The sequence below is a fragment of the Equus quagga genome, chromosome 12, assembly GCF_021613505.1.
Source record: "Equus quagga isolate Etosha38 chromosome 12, UCLA_HA_Equagga_1.0, whole genome shotgun sequence".
In the NCBI taxonomy this organism is placed as follows: Eukaryota; Metazoa; Chordata; class Mammalia; order Perissodactyla; family Equidae; genus Equus; species Equus quagga.
This window is the reverse complement of record NC_060278.1, coordinates 4,721,810-4,743,506: the sequence shown is the minus strand read 5'-3', so window position 1 is coordinate 4,743,506 and position 21,697 is coordinate 4,721,810. Positions and strand designations below refer to the sequence as shown.

The 21,697-nt window shown below is 35.5% G+C and overlaps 1 protein-coding gene across 7 annotated transcripts in view; it reads right to left on the bottom strand.

Moving 5' to 3' along the window:
- Window positions 1-21,697, bottom strand: part of ARHGAP12 (Rho GTPase activating protein 12) — a 117,864-nt gene that overhangs the window by 12,877 nt on the left and 83,290 nt on the right. For all 7 annotated transcript variants that reach the window (XM_046678839.1, XM_046678840.1, XM_046678842.1 and 4 more), the window contains 4 exons: window positions 13,546-13,607; window positions 9,270-9,351; window positions 3,455-3,556; window positions 85-183 (listed from right to left, as the gene is read on the bottom strand). In XM_046678839.1, coding sequence (XP_046534795.1) covers window positions 85-183; window positions 3,455-3,556; window positions 9,270-9,351; window positions 13,546-13,607 — 345 coding nt within the window. The remainder of the gene's footprint in view (window positions 1-84; window positions 184-3,454; window positions 3,557-9,269; window positions 9,352-13,545; window positions 13,608-21,697) is intronic.

Genomic DNA, 21,697 nt, shown 5'->3' with positions numbered 1-21,697 from the left:
AAATTAGATAGGCAACAACCATTTGGAAAGCCAAAAAGAAAAACAGCTTTAAGTGAAAAAAATTTATTTAAGCCAAACACATACCTGATTATTGATAGTACTACTAAGAACTTTAAACCAATCATTAATAACAGTGTCATTATCAGACTGAATTAGCAGTTCTGTTCCTTGACGGGTTTTCAGCTTTAGAGAAAAGGAGGGAAAAAAACAAAAGAGTATGGTTAGAGCTTTCAACCAAATAAATGAATACATCTAATTCAAAGTCTACAAAACCACCAGCAGAAGACTAGATGTTATATTAAGTGACGAAAGGTCAAAGTACTACATACTGAGGGAATATCTTTTATTTTAGTATAAAATAATACCAGCTAAATTATTTTTATAAAACATGAAGTTTTTCTCACAAATTCTCAATAAAAATCTAATAATTGAGGGTTCCTGGGCCAGCCCTGTGGCCTAGTGGTTAAGTTTGGCATGCTGCACTTCAGCAGCCTGGGTTTGGTTCCCAGGTGCAGACCTACACCACTCATCTCTCAGTGGCCATGCTGTGATGGCATCCCACATAGAAAACAGAGGAAGACTGCACAGACATTAGCTCAGAGACAATCTTCCTCAAGTGAAAAAGAGGAAGACTGACAACAGAGCCTAGCTCAGGGCCAATCCTCCTCACCAAAAAAAAATAAATAAAATAAGTTCAAGTATCAAAGCTGTGCATTTTAAGTTAGAACTGAAACATGATTCATTTGTAAGGAAATAAAATCTATGATATTTTACATAAATCTGACAAATTTTTTTCTCTCTTGTTAAAAGATAAATGTAGAAAATGAATATACGAAGAGTTAGAACTTTCATTATTTCCCACTTAATAGGCAAATATAATGGCTTAGTACAAAGAGAGAGCACAGACAATAAATGTCACACTCCTTCTGGGCAGAAACATTACTAAATTAAGTGTCAGATCACGAACTAACTTAAGTAAAGATACCAGGTATTAGAAACTCATGTGTCGCTTAACAATGAGGATACATTCTGAGACATGCGTCCTTAGGTGATCCCATCGTTGTGCAAACATCATAGAGTGACATACACAAACCTCGACGGTACGGCCCACGACACACCTAGCCTATCTGGTACTAATCTTATGGGACCACCATCATATACGCGGTCTGTCACTGACTGAAATGTCGTTATGTGGCATGTGACTATATACGAAGGCAATAACCAACTTGTGCATAATCTCTTTGGTTCAAAGTTTCTTACACTTGATTGAGGATGACTTTTGAGGTAGCAGGAGAAAGCATTCCTCCTATTTTCTGGTTGGTAACTGATTTATTTTTTCCCTAGAGGAACATATGGCAAGGTTTCCCAAACAACATTCTGAGACATATGCCTCAAAAACAGTTCCCAAAGTAATGTTTAAAAAGGTATTCCTCAAAAAATAAGTAAAAAAACCAGTTATGTGGTATTAATTTGGGAAATACTGGGTTGAAGAAAGTTAAACGAGATTCTCTCCTTCAAGACTTCTCAGGGCTTTGATATTCCAGGGCACGCTGAGATTTTCCTAAGAAAGGAACAAAATATATACCATTTCCCAAATTTATTTGATCATGGAATCCTTTTCATTTTGGAATCTCTTATTGAAACTGCAAGGCTAATTCAGGAAAACAGTAATTCCCTTCTTGCTTTTCTATCTAGAGAGTGGGTCACGCCAATCAACCAACATTGAATATTCACTGCACATAAGATACTCTGTTAGAGGTTCTTACTTAAGGAGAAATACAGTCTCTCTGCTTAAAAAAAAAAAACAAAAAAGATTTTTAATCATCTAGTGGGGGAGAATAATTTACAGATGAAGATAACCCAAGGTACACTAAAATAAGTGCTATTTTTAAAAGCGTAAACAAAGAAGCATCAACGCCGTGGTAACATTTCTCACAGGTCTTGGGAGATACGTAGCATCCAACAAGCAGAGACTGGCATGAGTTGGTACTCAAGGCAGAATAATAAAGAGTAAAAATCACAGAGGCGGGAGAACCTGGGTTCCGCCTGGAAAATAGCAACCAATCCAACCTGCAGAGATAAGACAGGGGAAGACTGAGACGTGAGCCTATGAGGCTACAAGGAAGGCTGAGATTTGGAAGACTGTTCACAAAGACAGGCTCAAAATTCCTCTGATCTCTGTATACACACCCTTCTGCCATGTGACTTTGCTGTTCCTCCATCAACAGGTGGACTCTAGTTCCCCACAACCCTGAATACTTGGCCAGCCTCTGACTTGCTTTAACCAACAGAATGCACTGATGTGAGACTTCTAAACCAAGACCTCAAAAAGCCTTGCAGCTTCCACTTCTGCCCTTTTAGAACCCCGACTCCACCATGTGGAAAAGCCTGGGGCAGCCTTCTTGAGATTGAAAGCTCCTGTGGAGAAAAAAGCCTAGTAAACAGCTGGCACCAACCCCAGACACGTGAACTAGACTATCCAGCCCCAGTCAAGCCATGAGATGACTGAGCCTCACGAATGGTCCCTGGGAAGATCAGAAGAACCACTGGGCTCAGCACAGGCCAAATTGAGCAAACAAAATGGTTCTTTTCTTAAGATACTAAATCTTGGGGTGGCCTCAAACGCAGCAATAAATAACTGATAGAAAATGATCTATTACTGTGGAGAGTTTTTAATGACAAAAGGGAAAGATTTTAATTTATTTTTTAATATCTGATTGGAGGTAAAGGAAACCATACCCCTTTTAGAGTTGCTGGGGAAAGGCAAGATTTGTACAACAAAGGCTTGTAATATATTCTCTGAGAGCCAATAATTTATGCAAATGAAGCCCAAATCTCTGCACCAGCTTTTATTTTTTTGCTGAGGAAGACTGGCCCTGAGCTAACATCTGTGCCAATCTTCCTCTATTTTATATGTGGGACACCACTACAGCATGGCTTGATGAGCAATGTGTGGGTATGTGCCTGGGATCCGAATCTGTGAACCCCAGGCTGCCAAAGCCAAGCGCATGAACTCAACCAGTATGCAGCTGGGCTGGCCCCTACACCACTTTTTTTTCCCTTAAATTATGATACAAACTGATTTGATGACCAACTTTGCCTTAACTAGTCACATTGAAAGATTATGGCCCAAAATAACTCAAAAGAACATCCAAGGGCCAGCCCAGTGGTGCAGCAGTTAAGTTCGCATGTTCAGCTTCGGCAGCCTGGGCTTCACACGGTTCAGATCCTGTGTGTAGACCTGCACACTGTTCGTCAAGCTATGCTGTGGCAGGCATCCTACATATAAAGTAGAGGAAGATGGGCACAGATGTCAGCTCAGAGCCAGTCTTCCTCAGCAAAAAATGAGGATTGGTGGCAGATGTTAGCTCAGGGCTAATCTTCCTCCAAAAAAAAAGAACATCTAATTACTACAGTTGAGGATGTGAATTATCCTTAGAAAAAAATTTATTACCTCAAATACATTCTTTTTGCTGGATTTATCCTTTGCAGCCATCTCAATCGTCGCCCCCTTCAGGTCCACGGTGAACTCGGGTTTAGACTGATTACTCCCAAACTTCATTTGAGAAAAAAGAAAACATCTTTATGCGATATTCATGTACATGTGTGTATTCAAAAAGAATTAAGACCAATTTTATATTATTAACAATAAATCAAAAGGTAATTATCTCAAATTCTTCTTCTCTTTCTATATCATAAAATAATTCCTACTTTAAAATTGAAAAATGTCTATAGAACACAAATAGGAAATAAAATGGCTCAACTTCCATGATAATAAAAAAAAAACAAAAACAAAGCCACACTAAAATCTTTTTTCCTCCATCAGTGTAGAATAAAAAATCCAAAGTTTGATGAAAAACTATATTAGTGAGGCTATAAAGTCACAGGTTCTCATACGCAAGTGGGGTATAAGCTTGGAACAACTCCTAAAGTGGAAAAACTGGTAATATCATATTTGCAAATTTACAAACACATCTATCCTTTGCCTTAGCAATTTCATTTCTTGGAATTTATCCTAGACTATATATGACTATATGAAATGAGGTGTTCAGAAAGGTAAGGCAATATTCTTATATATGTATAAAAAATACATCTGGCAGATATCAAATGCTCTCCACCTAATAAACATTCTCTAAACTTGATTTTGGGCTTTCAAGAGTTATTTCTTTATCAACTATCTATGTTGTCAACAACTAACAATTTGTAAAAACAGAAAACTGTAAGCCCCATGATCTTTTATTTAGCCTTTGTTAGAAATTATAACCAGAGCCAGATGCTATAAAGCCTCAGCAATTGGAACTGTGGAAAGAATAGGAAGCCAGTTAACATGGGTGGTTTGAAAAGAAAAAGCACTTAGCTAGCTATATTTTGTTAACCAGATAAGGAAAAGATTGGCAAATAGCAGAAAATTTACGTTAAATATAGACTTACTCTGTTTCTTGCCATCATTAACTTAAATTTTTGTTTGGCATGTTAACTAAGAATAGAAAATCGCATTCCTATGTTATTGAAAGGTTTAGAGGTTTTAAAATCTTTAAGGGTTGATTAATTGTAATCTTAAGGTCATAAAGATTTGTTACGGGAAATTTCATTTGCTAAATTAGTTTCAAGCCAAATTATGTTTGTCATTGGAAGAGGATCTTACACGCCAACCTTGTGGTAATTTATTCACTATTCATAATGTCAATGATTACTTAGTAGCTTCACATTTAATAAATGGTTCAACTTCATCTGTTCCCTTTTACTTTATCTTTGGAGCTAGCAATGTGGACTTAAACAATGTACTTACTTTAACAAAATAAAATTTAGGACATTATATGGAATTTACTAGTGGAATCATAATAAAAATCACAATAAAATTTTAACTATTCTACAAAGTCTTGGCCTTCTCAAGTATCTTTTGTCAGTCAAAAGACGTTTAATTAAAACCATAAAGCTACAATGGGCACAGATAACTTTCTGAGCAAAAATGCTCTCTCTCAAAAGTCATAAAATTTAAATGTACCCATTTAATAACATGATAAAAATCAATTTAACTTGTTGTCGTTACAAGCTCTGTAGATGGTTAACCATAAGCTAAGATACTAGTAACTAACCGAATAAGATAGAGCAACTAAATATAAATACAATGACATGACACGGCATGCTAGAGAAAGGCATTCAATATGGTTGGCAAAATTGTGTGTGTGTTATTCACTCTTTTTCAAAATCTAGCCCCACTTTCTCTACTGTAATCATCCCTCCAATGTATTCATGACAAGAAAACAGAATCTTGTAGCGCAGGGCGTGCAAGAAGAACACAGCGACAGCTGAAACCGGATCAGATTTTACAGACGCAACAGCAGGCTGACGACTGACAGAATTGTTCCAAGAAGAAAGCAGCAAAAGCAAGAGCTCAGAGACTGAGCCCTGTCGGCAGAATGACTTGATGGAAAAAGGGAAGAACATGACGATGTCATAACAATGCACAAGGGCAAAATGACACACGAAAGAAAAACATAATGGAATCAGATAGGACAAAAATACAATTCTACAAGGTGACACAACACAGCAAAGCTAAACTTCCAAATATTTTTGCAAAGGCCCTAAATTTATTTCAGACTATTCTGTGACTTTGTTGTTACGTAAATTTTCGTTTTAAAGATGAATGCTGTGTAGAACATTATACATCAAACACACCTGTCTTAGCCTATATTCACAACAGATGACTCGATGGATAACAGAGGTAAGTCACTTCTGGCCATCTGCCATCTTGTTCAGCCCCCTTTCAGAAATTCCTGAGCTTCCTCCTCATGACCTGTTGGGCAATATCCTCTGATACCCCTTTCTAAGTCTTCTCTTGCGAGTAGCCCTAACATCCAGCTTGTCTCTCCTTTCCTCTAGGATAGTGGTTCTCAACTAGAGGCCATTTTGTCCCATAGGGGACATCTGGCAACATCTGGACACATTTCTAGTCCTCACAACTGGATGGTGCTACTGTCATCTGCTAACACCCCACATAATGCATAGGACAGCCCCCACAACACACAATTATCTGATCCAGAAAAGTAACTATTTTTAGAAACTTGAAATCATGTATAAACAAATTTTAATCACTACCGATATGTGTGGGGTAATTTTTAAAATACTCAAGGAATATGATGAATGATATCTGAGAGGAACATGAAGTATGTCACATAGTACTGTAACTGTGCACTTGTTGATCCTCCTCATTACAATGTAAGCTATGAAGACAGGGACCATGTTATTTATTTCTAAACTCCCAAGCCTGACACAATGCCCAGAACACAGCAGGCTTTTTATATTTTTCTTGTTGAACAAATGAGATGAAATGAGGTAAGAAAAAAACAAGTATAATTTACACTATTGATATAACAATCCAGTGGATAATTAATATTTTCCAGAAAACAACCGGAATGTATCTATCCTTAAGAAGAAGGAAAGCCTCACTGGATTTTTGGATTAAACAGCATCTATGCAAAATTTATCTTATACAGTGGAGCTGCATAAGTACAATTTATTTACTCAATTTTAACTGTTCATGGAACCAAAAACAAATACAAAGCATAAATGATTTTAAAAAAACAGAACTTCAGACAGTATGGGTGATCTTGCTCAGCACTCCATCAATGAGCATACACCCTTGAGTGAGTATAAGATTTGAACAGAGTATTGCCTCAAGTGGATCTTGGTAGGTTTTTGCATTAAGTGTGAATCTAATTTTTAAAGAATCAGTTCTATAACATGGCCCCTTAACATAAACCATCCAAACTCAACTGAAGGAAAAGCAATCTGTTCCAACATCAAAGGAAAAATCTGGCTCTGCTAGAGACCAACTTCTAACAGAATCTTGCAAAGAGGTACTCAAGGGCAATTTTCACTATAGGCGATTTTTCGTTTTCAGCTTGTATGCTAGCCTTAGAATCTCGTCCTCAGGAAGATGTGATTTCAACATATAAATAGGACACATTTTACCTTCAATAGATCTAGTTGGTGACCGAGCAGAGAAATAAAGCTAAGATTCTTTCAACTCCTTTTTGAACAACCGTAATTACAGAGTTAATTAAGAAGCATCTTGCATATTCACCAATTTTTAATATTTATGAATGTTGTATGAATATGCCAAAATACATCATCCACATACACTTGCTTTTACTTAGGCCATTTAAATTAGTTTCCATTCCCTTAATATGTGTTATATATGGGAAGAAAAAGCAAGACCGTCTGAGATTTTTTTAATTTTCCATAAAATAAAAACTAAGAATTGACTACATAACCAAGCATTTTATCATATCTTATGAATCATTTAATATATTGTATTAAATGAAATAAAATTTCATTTAAAGGCAAAAATTTGAACAGGAAATCCCTAAAGTTAAAAATTCATTAAGACTTCTACAATTCCAAAATTGGCTAGCTTGGTGAATTTTAAACTGCTTCTGCTATTGCCACATGTAATACAGTAATACAACTTTAGCTGACAAATAGAAATACCTCACACTCTTTGTCAGGATGAGTTTTAATTGTGAGTTCTAAATTATGTATGGTCTTCAAGAGGATAAACCTTAAATAAAATGCAATCAGCCTGTACTAATGATTCGACGCTGAGGTATTAATTTAACATCTTTACATTTTAAAGGAAAGTTTTCATTTTCCTTAAATTACATACAGATCTGCCTGTCTAAATGATGCCTCGCTTACCACAATGCTCTACCTGCTTGCTTTATCTGGACATACCACAACCTTCAACTTTAACTATCAGTAATTAGCAAATAAATGAACATTATCCAGCTTTTTTCAGGTACTATTTATTACTTATTAATCTCTAATTGTGTCTCCATTCCTTTTCTTTCATTCATTTCCTTCAATCAATTTCAAATAAAAGCTGAGACACAAGTAGGAAGAAGAAATAATTGCACAGTCTTCTAGAAATGCATTAACACAAAAAAGTACCATACGCTTTACCTCAGGGGAAGAAGGAGAAAGACATAATTATCAATTTACTTTAAGATAAGTCAAACCAAACTTTCAATCTTTTACTATGGAAAGCATATCACAGATCAGTTTCACTGTACTGGCTGCACAGATTGCAAATCAGAGGTCAGTGAAGCAAAACAGAAGGAATGTTCTACAATGTTCGAAACCATGCTTAATCCAGCAGAGTTTCACGTTGCCATAGCAGAGTATTTGAGGACTAACATGCCCTGTGGTGTTCCTGCTTCAGAACAACGTTACAAGGCTGCATTATAGGTGTAGATAACTAAAATTTGCTTGAATTTTATAAATGGACTTCTCTTTCATCAAACACAAGGTCCACAGGTCCTGTTAATTTTAAAGCAACTTAGTAATTGTAAGAAAATACTGGTTAAAATAGGATACAAAGCAGACTAAAGACATTAATTTTATTTTAAATTTTATTTAAGCATTGATACTTCCAACTCAATTACTAAACATTTCTGGAATCCACACGATGGCCTCTGGAGCCAAGTGCTACCCAGGTCTGCCACTTAGCAGCTATAAGACCCTGAGCAGGTTACTTAACTGTTTTATACGTCATCTTCTCATCTCCAACAGGGGGAGAGGGGATGATAAACAGTAGCTATCCCAGAGTTAAGAGGACAATATATACATAATCCTCTGTACTTAGAACAGTACCTAATACATATCAAATATTCAAAAAGTGTTAGCTGTTATATCACAAATCAAAATTTTTAGTATTTGTATTACAAATAACCGAGGAGTAATGATAGTAAACACTCAACTATACAAAAAGCTTCAAAATTCCACAAGTAACGGTGACATTTCTTTTCGTTCTAAAAGCTGGCTGACATTGTATGCGAATACGGACACCTGAATCACTGACTGGTCTCCAAGAGTCAGACCACATTTCAAGGTGGGGCTTGACACATTACTGCTCATTTTCTCACTGAATATCTGCAACAGCCAAGTCAAAGGCACAGGAAAGCTCTAACACACTGAAGACGGACCAAGAAATTTATTTGTTCTATGACACCCAAGTAGTAAGCCCAACTCTTCAGCTCAGTGGATAAAATTTGTTGATTTTAATAATACAACTAATCAGACTATGCTAAGTAGCCCTCTTTTTTGTCTTCTGAGTCTAAATACATCTTTAAGAAAACTTCATTTACTTTTATTTGCACGTCAGATGTAGCTGGAAGGACTCTCTAATACTTCGTGAAATTCAGACACAATACCATCCACACAATTTAAATGTATAAATACAGCCTCCAAAGAGAAGAAACACTTACCCAACTTGAGCTACTTCCTTGAGTTTTGGTAAAGAGTAAAGATGAACCCTGCAGCACGGCCCAAGAAGACAACCAATTTTTCCTGGAATTATAAAGATGACCAATTAAAGCCCCAGTATCCAGTTTTTCCAACCAAATTTTAAAAATTAAAACCTACCAGCTGTCCCAATATTGTCTACAATTTATACTCATTACTGACATTCTAACTGTTTTTATTAGGGATAAAATGCTAATAGAAATTACAATCAGTTTATGGTCCGAATCTGACCATAAAGGCCCCAAAACAAATGAGGTTCATTAAAGATACAAGTTATTGGAGTAACTATATCTAATTATGTTCACATGGGATTAATCCAGCACATCTGTGATCCAGGGTACGAATTTATTTTAAAGTCACATGAACTGAACACTGTATTTTGCAAGAATTCTTATCCACAATTAAAAATTAGACAAACATGCTTACCTTACCCAATTCTTTACAGATACAGATTGTTTTATATTTCTTGGTTATCTTCCTTCCCCTAATAAGGCTACACTAGGTAAGCAGTTGATACTAGGTACATTATAAGTATACAATAAACTACATATTGACTGACCGCTGAGGTTACTATTACTAAGATGAGGTTTTTAAAAAAATTTACCTAAATTACAAAATCAATACACATATATATATCAAAACTCTAAATACAGAAATGTATAAAGGAAAAGGCCCCCATTTATTCTCCTTCAATCCACACTCCAGAGGTAACCAATGTTTACCCTGTAAGGGAATTCAATTGCTGGCAAGTTAAAATGAATGTCAAGTACGTCTACTACAGTAATTTATTAAGGCTTACCTTACATCCAAACATATGGCCAGTTTTGTGAAAACTCTAGGCACTCAAAAAGGGATGTATTCTCTATGTTCAGGATGTAGCATTCAGTATCTATCACTTAGACCTACTTTTTTATTTTGTTACTTTTTATGTCTACCTGAACTTCATGAATTAAGAAAAGTGGAATAAAGTTTACTACTACTACTGAGTTTCTATCTATTTTCCTTTTATTTTCTGCTGTTTTTGCTTATGGCTGTTAACACTACTTACTTGGTGAGTGGGTATACTTAATGAGCAGATCTTCCTTGTGGATTCATCCACAGTGCTTCATCATTTTAAAGTACCATCTTTGTGTCGCTTAAAGCTTTTTTCCCTGAATTGAACTGTCTGCTATTAAGATCCCTATTCCTGCTTTACTTTTTGACATCTTTTTGTTGGATTTTTTTTAAGCTTTCTGCATCATTTTTTAGACGTCTCCTTTGTATATAATATTTAGTTAGTTTTGCCTTGTGCTTCAATCTGAGCATCTTCTTTCCACAGATGAGTGTAGTCTATTTACATTTACTGATATGATAGATATGTTTGGTGCTTGTTCTGTCATTATTTTGTTATATTTGCATTTTATTTTATTATTTTGTTTTATGTGGATCTCTGAGGATATTTAGAAGGACTTAATTTTATTCATAAACTTATTTTATACTTAATCTTTTATTTGTTTAGATAACATCTACTGACTTCCTACTCTAATAAATGCTAAAATATATTTTCACTTTAAATAAGCTTTTTGAATTTAATTTTCAAAATCAGAAAAACTACAGAATAAATATATATCTGAAAACAACACTGACTATTTGAATATCAAATTAACAATAGTTGCCTCAAGGACTGAAGTACTTGTGTGAATGAGCTGCAAGTAGAATTAGTCATTTTTTCCCATGGAACCCCAATTTTTTTCCTGAACAAATGACTGACGGACAGACTATGGTTATTTAAACTTGAGTATCTGGCAGGTAGACATTATCTCAAAAATAAATGAAGTGAGCCTGTCATTTCAAAGAAAATAAATGACAGTATCTGTTGACAATAAAAACTTACAGCTTTCAAACAGAAAGTAGGATTTTGGAAAACCTGGCATATCTACCACTGAGAGGTTGACAATTTTCCAATACTTAATGACTTTTCTGATGATATTACTGATTTGTGATTCTTTGATATTATAAAATGTGTCAACATTTGAAAAATCAGTAAATAATTAGTAAGTCAATATTTTCCAAATGACCTACAAGATGCTACAAAATTATGCATGGGTAAAGATTCATTCAAAATGCAACACAGACCCACGGATTTTAATATGACTGAGTATGAAAAGTTCACTGATCGTTAACATAGACCCATGGCTTTTAATGTGACTGAGTATGTAAAGTTTATTGATAGTTTTTCAAAGTCTTCATTGCAACTAACATTTGTGGCATTTTGGTATAGCAGAAAGATATGCACAATTATGTGAGAAGGCTATTAAAATATTTCTCCCTTGTCCAAATGTACCTACGTAAGAGAGGATCTTCTTCATAAACTTCAACTAAAACAGTATGTCACAAGAGACTGCCTGCAGCAGAGATCCCAGCCGTCTTCCATTAAGCTAGACACATACTGAAGACTTGTGACAATGCAAAACAATGCCACGATTCTCAATGAAATTGCTTTGTATTAGAAAACATGGGAGTTTTTCCTCATAAAAATGTCATTCGTGTTAACACATAACAGGTTATTAGTTTTAAAACAGTTAATAAATATTCTTAAAATTCCTCAGTTTTAATTTCTCACAGTAAATATCTATAGATATAAACTATATAGACAAAAGTTCTTTGCAGCAGTCAATAATTTTTAAGCATTTAAAGGTGTCCTCAGACCAAAATACTTGAGAACCACTAATATACAGGAAATTAAAAGACTATTTTGCCCAACTCCACGTAAATAAATATGAAGATGATGAAATGGATGATATTCTTAGAAAAACATAAATCACCAAAAGTATTCCAGAAAAAGAAAACCTAAAAGACTAATTATCACAGGAAAAACAATGATAAAATGAAAACAGAGAAAGTAGCCAAAGAAATATCCACACCAAATATGCCCAAAAGAGAGAAAGAGAAAAGTAAAGATCCAATTCACAAGTGTCTTCTACCAAGGAACAGCTTAAGGCACAGATAATCGCAGTCTTTGTCAAGCTGTTTCAGAGTGCTTAAAAGAGAAACTTCCAAGTACTAAAAGATGACAAAGACAGTTCAACTGGAGTAAATCTAAAAAACTCAACTACATGTAAATTTTAAACTCTTTCTTGAGCAACATACTAATCTCATTTGACTATAAAAATCACAGCATTTCAGCAGTTTTTTAAAACCGGGGAAAATGCAACCTATCAATTACAAAGTTAATTTCCATAATTCATTCCTACACAAACCAAAAAAGCCAACAACCCAACAGAAAAACAGACAAAGGGTATGAACTAACAATTCAACAACAAGAAAGAAATACAAATATCTTATGATACTCTACACACACTGAAAAGAAAAGCAAATAAAAATACCATTTTCTATCTAATCTCTATTAGCAAAGATCAAAGAATTTGACACCATATGGAATTGGCAAAATTGTGAACAAATCCACTGCTACCGGAGGTATGATCTGATTCAATGCCTTACAGCACATTTGGAACATTCTATCAAAATGACCACTGCACAAGGTCTAGCAATTCCACTTTTGTAAAATTTATTCTACAGGCATATTTACATACTTGCAGAATGAACTATGCAAGTTACTAAATGTAATATTGCTTATAATAGCAAAAAAATGTAAATATCCTAAATGTCTACCAATAGGCATATTTACATACTCGCAAATAAACAATGGTTAAATAAACTATGATACAGTGATACACTATACAACCACGTAGCAGTTAAAAACAATGTGGCAGCTCTACATGCAATGAAATTCTCCAAGATAAACTTTCAAAAGATTGTGTCTAAAAAATTAATCTACGCACATGCAAATATACATGTATTCTCTCTCTAGAGGAAAACACTATATCTCATTAGACTTAACTGGTTGCCTCTAGGGAGGGGAAATGATGGCAGGGTGACTGACTTTTGACTAAATATTTTGTGTATCTTTTTTTTGCCAGGTACATTTATTACTTATTGAAAAGAAATTTTTAAATAAAGCTAATCCTTGCTCAGATCCTCTGCCTTATCACCTTTGAATTTAATATCACCATAAGAAATACATGAAGACAAAGGAAAATTTTCATACATTTTATGACAATCTTATATACATTATATTAGAAAATACATTATTTGAAATTCTTATGAACCTTTGAATCCTTTCTACTGGAATATAGTTATATTTGTACTTTTTATTTCAATCATATGAGACATTCAGACAGTAATGATTTGTGTACTTACCGAACCTTTTTCCCATTTTCAGTAATTTTTGTTACATTTAATAATCCATATTTCTCTTGACCCTGTGGAACAGAGTAATACTGTTTACATATTATTCATATAGAAAATGAGGTCCAAATTCTTACATATGACTGAATCAGAATGATCTGTACTCTAAAAATTAGCTCAAAAGATTAGTCAGTATGTAATATGCTTAGTTACAGAGTACATTAATCATATAATTTCCCACTACTTCTATGAAGTTATTTTCAGTAATTTTATAATTAAACAACTTCTCCTCTCAAGTTACAGAAGCCATAAGGTATCTTGGTATCAAATTAGATTTCCATATGAAGGTTACAAGTCAGCACTGGAAAAATGATGTATGACTTCCTATTCAAAGAGTGATATAATACTATCATGATAAATACGACAAAAAAGGAATTATTTACTTTGCTGTTATTTTACAACAATATAGTCTGAAAATTATTTAAGACACTAACTCATTTTGTCAGAACATAAAAATAACTAGGTAGAACAAATGAGTGACTGTATTTAATAAATTACTCAGAAGTAGCTGGTACTATGCATAGAACTGGCCTTAATGTGGCATAAACATTTCAACATGTGCTTCATTAAACACATTATCAGATGGTGAATTTGTCTCTGGACAAACCAGACATATTACTCAGCTGAAGCCAAAAACAGTGATACAGCTGTATCATCAAACCCTATGAAGGCAAAAGCCACTGTGCCCAGGTTAAATGTTATGTTAAAATTCTTCTAAGTGGAACTAAAGAAGCATTTTTGCGTTGTTTTAGCAGCCTATATTCAAACGAGTTTTATCAAAATGAGTTGGTGCCGATGGTAGTTAACATTAGTAAGCATTGTATGCACATGACAGAGCAGTCAATTTTACTTAAACTGAAACACACACACACACAAAACATACACACAGAAAAAAATATTCCCAATTCAGAATTTAATTCTGACTATTTAACTCATACCTCAGCTATTTTTCCCATGTACTTTAATTAGAAAAAAACACACCTTGTTTTCTTGTATAGGAGAGAAAAATAATACTGAGTACTTTCTCAATAGTGTCTAAAAGATAATGTTTGAAAGTTTTGCCTGGTCTGATAAAAATTCACATCTATAGACAAAGCTGACAAAGTGTTATGTTGATTCACATTTCTGGTATCCTGGGAACTTGGGAAATACTCATATGAAGTTTTATTATAATTTTTTCATAAAGCATAGGTTAGATCTCCTTAGATACACAAGTCTGATACTCTTCATAAGAGCTCTTTGTTGCCTCTCAACAAAAACATCAATTACAGTTGTAAGTATGCACAGGAGATGAAGTGAGAACATTCCCACTCTACCTACCCCAATTTACTATGAGAAGAAGGGAGGAAAGAAGACTTTCAATGATACAGGAACTAAGAAACAACAGTAATCTGAGAGGATGGGCACTGGTTATGTAAACATAGGAACTAGAAGAGCAGAAAGGCAGGAATCAAGTCTATAAAAAATGCCAAAGCTGGAACCGTGTGGGGCAAAAAAGCAGAGGAAGGAAGGAAATAAAGGTGTCAAAACACAAAGAAAAACAACAGGGAGAGCAGCAGTGACAGACAGCCTAATCCTAAGGACAAGAGAGACATTCGAAATCAGGGATTCTTACCTGAATAATGAATGGACTGAAACTGGTACAAAATTGGGCGTGTACACACATTGTTCAAGGAAAGGGTCCAGAACGTTCACAAAATTCTCACAGAGATTAAGACCCAAGTACTAATGCTCTAAGTATTAAGCACTAACTTGAGCATAAAATGAGAACAAAATTTACCACATTCCAAATGTATAAATACAAAACAATTATCATACAACATGGTAAGTGCTATGAGAAAGGTATATCTAACTCAACCTGGGAGAGAAAGAAGGCAATAAGGCTTCCTGGAGACCCTGACACTCGAGCTAAGGAACAGGAGTTAGCTAAGTGGAAACAGTAGATGAAAATAACAGATAGTACACAGGCACAGAAGCTAAAGAGAGCACATCATAGTTGAGGACCTTTAAGTTTCCTCAAAGGACTGGGTGAGGTGGAGAAATAGCAAGTAATGAGGCACTGGAAAGAATGAACTAAGAAAGGGTGGCAAGACCGGGAACCAATTAGAACACTACAGTCATGCATTGCTTAAGGATGAGAATATGTTCAAGAAATGTGTCATTGGGTGATTCTGTCGTTGTGCAAACATCATAGAGTGTACTTACACAAACCTAGATGGTACACTCTACTATGCATCTAGGCTATATGGTGCTAATCTGACGGCACCACCATCGTATATGAGGCCTTCCGTTGACAGAAACGTTATGCAGTGCATGACTGTATTCTAATAATCACCATAAGAGAAGCTGAAGGCCTGAACTAGGGCAGTGACAGTGAGAGAGTGAAGAGGACCTAAATTTGAGAGAGAGTCAGGAGACAGAACTGACAAGTACTGGATGTGACGGTAACAGGGAAGATCTGAGGAAAACTCCCAAGCTTGAGCGATGGGGTAGATGGTGGCATCTCAGCCTCAAAGACACTTTTTTAGAGAAGCTTTCCCTGACCACTCCTAAGTAGGAGCTCTTCCACCCCTCCCATTATTTACTACTGTCCTCAGCTTGTTTCCTTCGTTGCACGTAATGCAAAGTATAATTACATGTGTATTATTTATTTACTGTCTACTCCATTAGGCTGTAATGCTGGGACCACATCTGTTGTGTTCATCAATGTATGACCAGTGCCTAGTACAGCACTGAGCATGTAGTTGGTGTTCAAGATATATTTGCTGAAATAATTAACCAACAGGTTAGCAGTGCTATCACAAGAAAGAAATATACGAAAAGGTCAGTGATAGAAAAAATAAAGCTTCAATTTTAAACACTAAAGTTTCTGGAATAACATAAAAGTGCCAGGTAGGCAGATGAATAATACAGGTTTGCTTATACAGGTGAGAGATTTGGGGAAAAAATTTAAACAGATTTTTATTTCATACTATTTGGTATACTTCCTCTACTTAGTATGATTCAGAATCAACCAATGTTTATGTGTTGCTTACTAAAACAATGTCATAAAAATACCTTAAGTTCTGTAAAAAATGCCCATATTCGCACATGAATATTTCTTAGTCTAAATATAGTTGATGCTGCAAAGGAAACTTATATGAAAAACAGACAGAAATGTTTTACTAAGGATTACCAAAATATGGTCAAATTTTAACCAAAAAGATTGTAACAAGATTATCCTATCCTAATAAGGCAAGAAAACAATAAAATGTCAGTTCTATTAAGTAATCTGGGAAAAAACTTCCACAGGTTCATAATTACTTTGCAGGCTCCAGAATTTCCAACCAAGGTTGCACTCGTTTGGGAAAATAGGCATTTCCCAATTTCAGCTAACAAGCATTATATACCAACATCAAGAGAGCCTATGACAATTCTTATCTTCAGTTAATCATCTTCTAATTACGTAAAATAAGATTCTCTTTATACAGAATAAGAAAATTTGAACAATGATAGAATGCTGAAAAAGAACCAGAAACCTCCAGAACAGGCAATCCATAGACAGAAGGCAAACTAGTGGTTGCCAGGGGGAGACAGGGAAATGTAGAGTGATTGCTTAATAGGTGTATGGGTTTCCCTTTGAGGTGATGAAAAAGTCCTGAAACTAGGTAGAAATGATAGCTGCACACATTGTAAATATATTAAATGCCACTGAACTGTGTACTTTAAAATGGTTAATAGTTAATTTTACATTATCCAAATTTTACCTCAAAAAAATTTTTTAAAGAACCAGTGTTACAAAAAAACTAGGTATTCAAATTATGTTTTTAAAACAGGTTTTAGAATAGTAATACCCAATTTAAAAAACTAGCAAATTTGTCCACTAAAACTTCTTTTAAAGAAAGTGGTGAAATGTTCTTTTCTCCAAAATGGGTAATGCATTTTAATACCGCAATTGGAAATACAGATTGAAAAACTGAAGTATTCACATTATATATTCTAAAATTTTATTCAGGATTTAGTAATTTGGAACTTTAAAATGCATATTCTCATAGGCACATTGGGACAAAAAGAGATCAGGTTCTTAGACCAGCCTACAAAATCCTGTTTAACTCACTGTTGTTAACATGCTGTCAGGTTGGCTCCGACTCCTGGCCACCCTGTGAATGAGGGAAGTCCACAATGTCCTGTCCTCAGCAGCCCTGCTCAGCTTCTGGAGACTCAGGTCTATGGCTTCCTTTACGGGCTCATCCATCTCATATTTGCTCTTCCTCTTTTCCTGCTGCATCTGCTTTTCCCAGCATCACTGTCATTTCCAAAGACTCCTGTCTTCTCATGATGTGCCCCAAGTAGGACAGCCTCCGTTTTATCATTTTTACCTCCAGTGATGGTTCAAGTTTAATTTGCTCTGGACCCACTTGTTCATCTTTCTGACAGTCCAGGGTATCCATAGAGCTCTCCTCCATCACCATATTTCAAATTAATGAATTTTTTTCATGTCAGCCTTCTTCACTGTTCAGGTTTCACATCCATACACAGTAATTGGGAATACAAGGGTGTGGATAATCTTGGCCTTAGTCTCTAACGACACTTCCTTAAATTTGATGATATTGCCTAATTCTTTCATTGCTGCCCTTCCAAGTCCCCGTCTTCTCTTGATTTCTTGGCTATAGTCTCCATTTAAACTGATGACTGAACCAAGGTAAACAAAATCTCTAACAATTTCAATGTCTTCACTGTCTACCTTAAAGTTGTGTAGTTGTGTAGTAATGATTTTTGTCTTCTTGATGTTCAAATGCACTCTTGCTTGAGCACTTTCTTCTTTTACTTTCATCAGAAGTTGTTTTGAATCATTGCTTTCTGCCAGTAAGATGCTGTCATCTGCGTATCTCAGATTGTCGATATTTCTTCCACCAATTTTCACTCCTCTTTCATCTGAATCTAGTCCATTGTTTCATATATGTTCTGTGCACAGATTAAACAGATAGGGAAAGAAAATGTACTCTTGTATGACACTTTCTGCCTACAGGAAATCATTCTGTCTTTCCATACTCTGTCTTGACAGAGGGCTCTTGTCCACATACAGGTGCACATCAGGACAATCAAGTGCTGAAGCACACTCATCTTTCAGAACAGCCCAGAGCTTTTCAAGACCCATGCAAAGGCTTCACGGTAGTCTATAAAACAGACTAACTTCTTATGAAATTCTTGGGAGCACTCCAGTTGCCAACAAATAATCACAATTAGATCTCGTGTACCGCTCTATTTTCAAAATCCAGCTTGGACAGCAGGCATTTCTTGCTCCACATAAGGTCAAAGCCTTTGTTGCAGCACCTCGAGCATCACTATACTTGCATGAGAAATGACAGCAATGGTCCTATAGTTACCGCACTCCTTAGCATCTCCTTTCTTGGGGATTGGGATATACATTGAACATTTCCAATATGTAGGCCCCTGTTATGTTTTCCATATTTGTTGACATATTCTTGTTAGGATTTTGACAGATTCCATCTCTGTGGCTTGAAATAATTCTAATAATATACCCACCAACCCCTGGTGACTTACTGCTTCCCAGTACTTTCAAGACAGCTTTCGCTTCACTTTCTAGAATTCTGAATTCCTCCTCATAGGAATCTTCTTGAAAGGAATCTGTCATCCTTTTGTCTCTTCTGTATAGGTCTTCAGTGTACTGTCTCCACCTTTGCTTTATTTTCTCCTGATCAGATAGTGTGCTTCCCTGTTGGTCACTCAGCATTCCTGATCTAGGTTTAAATTTCCCCTTTGATTTCTTGAACCTTCCGAGAGAGATTTCTTGTTCTTCCTTTTTTGTTGTTCTATCTCTTTGCACCGGCCATTAGAGCGGTTCTCTTTATCTCTACATGACAGTCTGCAAAACTGCGTTCAGGATTCTAATCTTACTTTTGTCACCTTTTACTTTTGCTTCTCACCTGTCTGTAACAAGTTTTAGCACTTCTGTCATCCATCTCGATTTTTCTTTTCTTTTGACTTCAGGCATTGTCTTTCCCCATTCTTCCTGAATAATATGTCTGATTTCAGGCCATGCTTCTTCTGGCTCTTGGTCAATTAAGTTTAACAATGCAAAATCTGTTTTTTATGTGGACTTTAAATTTGTCAGATATTTAATCTATATTGTAGGAAAATTACATTATTGATTTTTTTAAAAAAATATATACACTGGCTATTTCCGAAAATGATTTGAAGGGATTATGAAGAGTAATAGTAATGCAGTTGAATACAGAAAATGAATTAAGAAAAAATGAACACGTTTAAAATTTATATTCAGAGAAGAATTTTAAATCTACGTTCATTAGAAGACAATGAATGAAAACATCATGCTAAATGAACAAGGCCTGTCAAAAAAAACATATTACATGATTCTATTCATATGAAATGTCCAGGACAGGCAAATCTAGTGAAACAGAAAGTAATTACTGGTTGCTTAGGGCTTCGTGGGATGTAGAGGTAGATGGGCGATAGCAAATGAACACAGGGTTTCTTTTCGAGGTGATGAAAAGATTCTAAAATTGACTATGATGATGGTTGCACATATCTGAATATCTAAAAACTACTGAATTGTACACTTTGAACGGATTAATTATATGGTACGTGACTTATATTTCAACAAAGCTTTTATAAAAACAAAACAAAAAAAGGGAAGAGTTTAAAGAGTTAAGTGGACAATCTCCAGAGATTTTAAGAAGACATCAAGCAGCTAACACTGACTGCGGTATCATTGTCATTTCTAATTTGTAGCTTCCTTTTTCTTACCACTATGGCTTTATACCAACGAGATTTTATCTTACAAAGAAAGAGGGAAAATGCATCTCCTTGTATTAACTGGTTAAGAGTGGGAAAGACAGGCATGACTTGGCGGAAACAAAGATAAGTGGAGAAGAGGAGTCGAGAGCCGAGGAAGGAGAAGTCAAGGAGGGCCAGAGCCTCAGTGGGGAAGGGCGAGGCAGCACGAAGAGGTACATTCCTCATTCCAGAGGGAAAGAACCGCTGTATGTTTATGTGGAAAGAGAATGGCCTCAGGTGGAATTAAAAGAGCTACTTTTTTTCTCACCTGAAGATAGATAAAGAACGAAACATAAATACTGGTGAAGCAGTTCCCTGTGGTGGCCAACAGAGGGTGTCATGAGTCCAGGATGGTCTACATGTTTTCAAACTCTTCAAAAAAATGGGTAATACATGGAGAAATAATGTGCAAACAGTCCTTTGTAACTCGATGTGGAACATTTACAAATTCATGTTTCTAAAATTACCCAGCAATTCCCTTTTACCAAAATATAAACAATTTATAAAAAGTCTTCTAAGGAATTATATATTACCTATATTTAAAACAAGTTAAAAATGGTTTCTGATTTTTCTAGATGGACTGATGACTTATAGTAACAGCACCTTAGATTCATGCAGTAATTCCTAACAAAACCACTAAAATCATGTTCACTTTTATCTTTATTTAATGTTTATGTACCCAGGCCTGTGTTAAATAATGCAAAAGATAAAAAGCAGAAACTAGTCCCTACCTATCCCTTGGGAGTTTAAAACCTTAGTAGGGAGAGGTGGGATACATGAGGTAATTTTCACACCATTCAATGCAGGAAATGACTTGAGAGTTTAGGGGAAAAAAAGACGAGATCGTTATGCTGGGGTTAGTCTGGCAAGGCCTCCTGAAGAGTCAGTACAGGATTTAACTCTGAGAGTAGAAAAGCCAAGGATCTCTGTAGGCAGGGGAAACCGCCTGTGCAATGTCAGAAGGAAATCTATACAACATGTGATATGACCCATAAAAGACCTAATGAGGTTAGGGAACGGAGAGAGAGCTAGAAAGTGAAAAGACATCTATGGAAATCTTTGCCTCACTAAGAAATCAGAAGTATCCTAATAAAAAACAGTCTATTATTGTTTCATAAAGTAAGGAAGTAATAAGAGTTCATCTTTTAAGAGCTTTAAAAGTTTCATTAATTCAATCAGTATTTACTGAACAGCTACTAGACTGGCACTGCAGTGGGCATTGGGGTAACCCCATTCCTGCTCTGATGAAGCTTTTCTTTGTCTAACAGAGAAAAGACATTAACAGAGTTAGGGGTTCCTAGAAGAA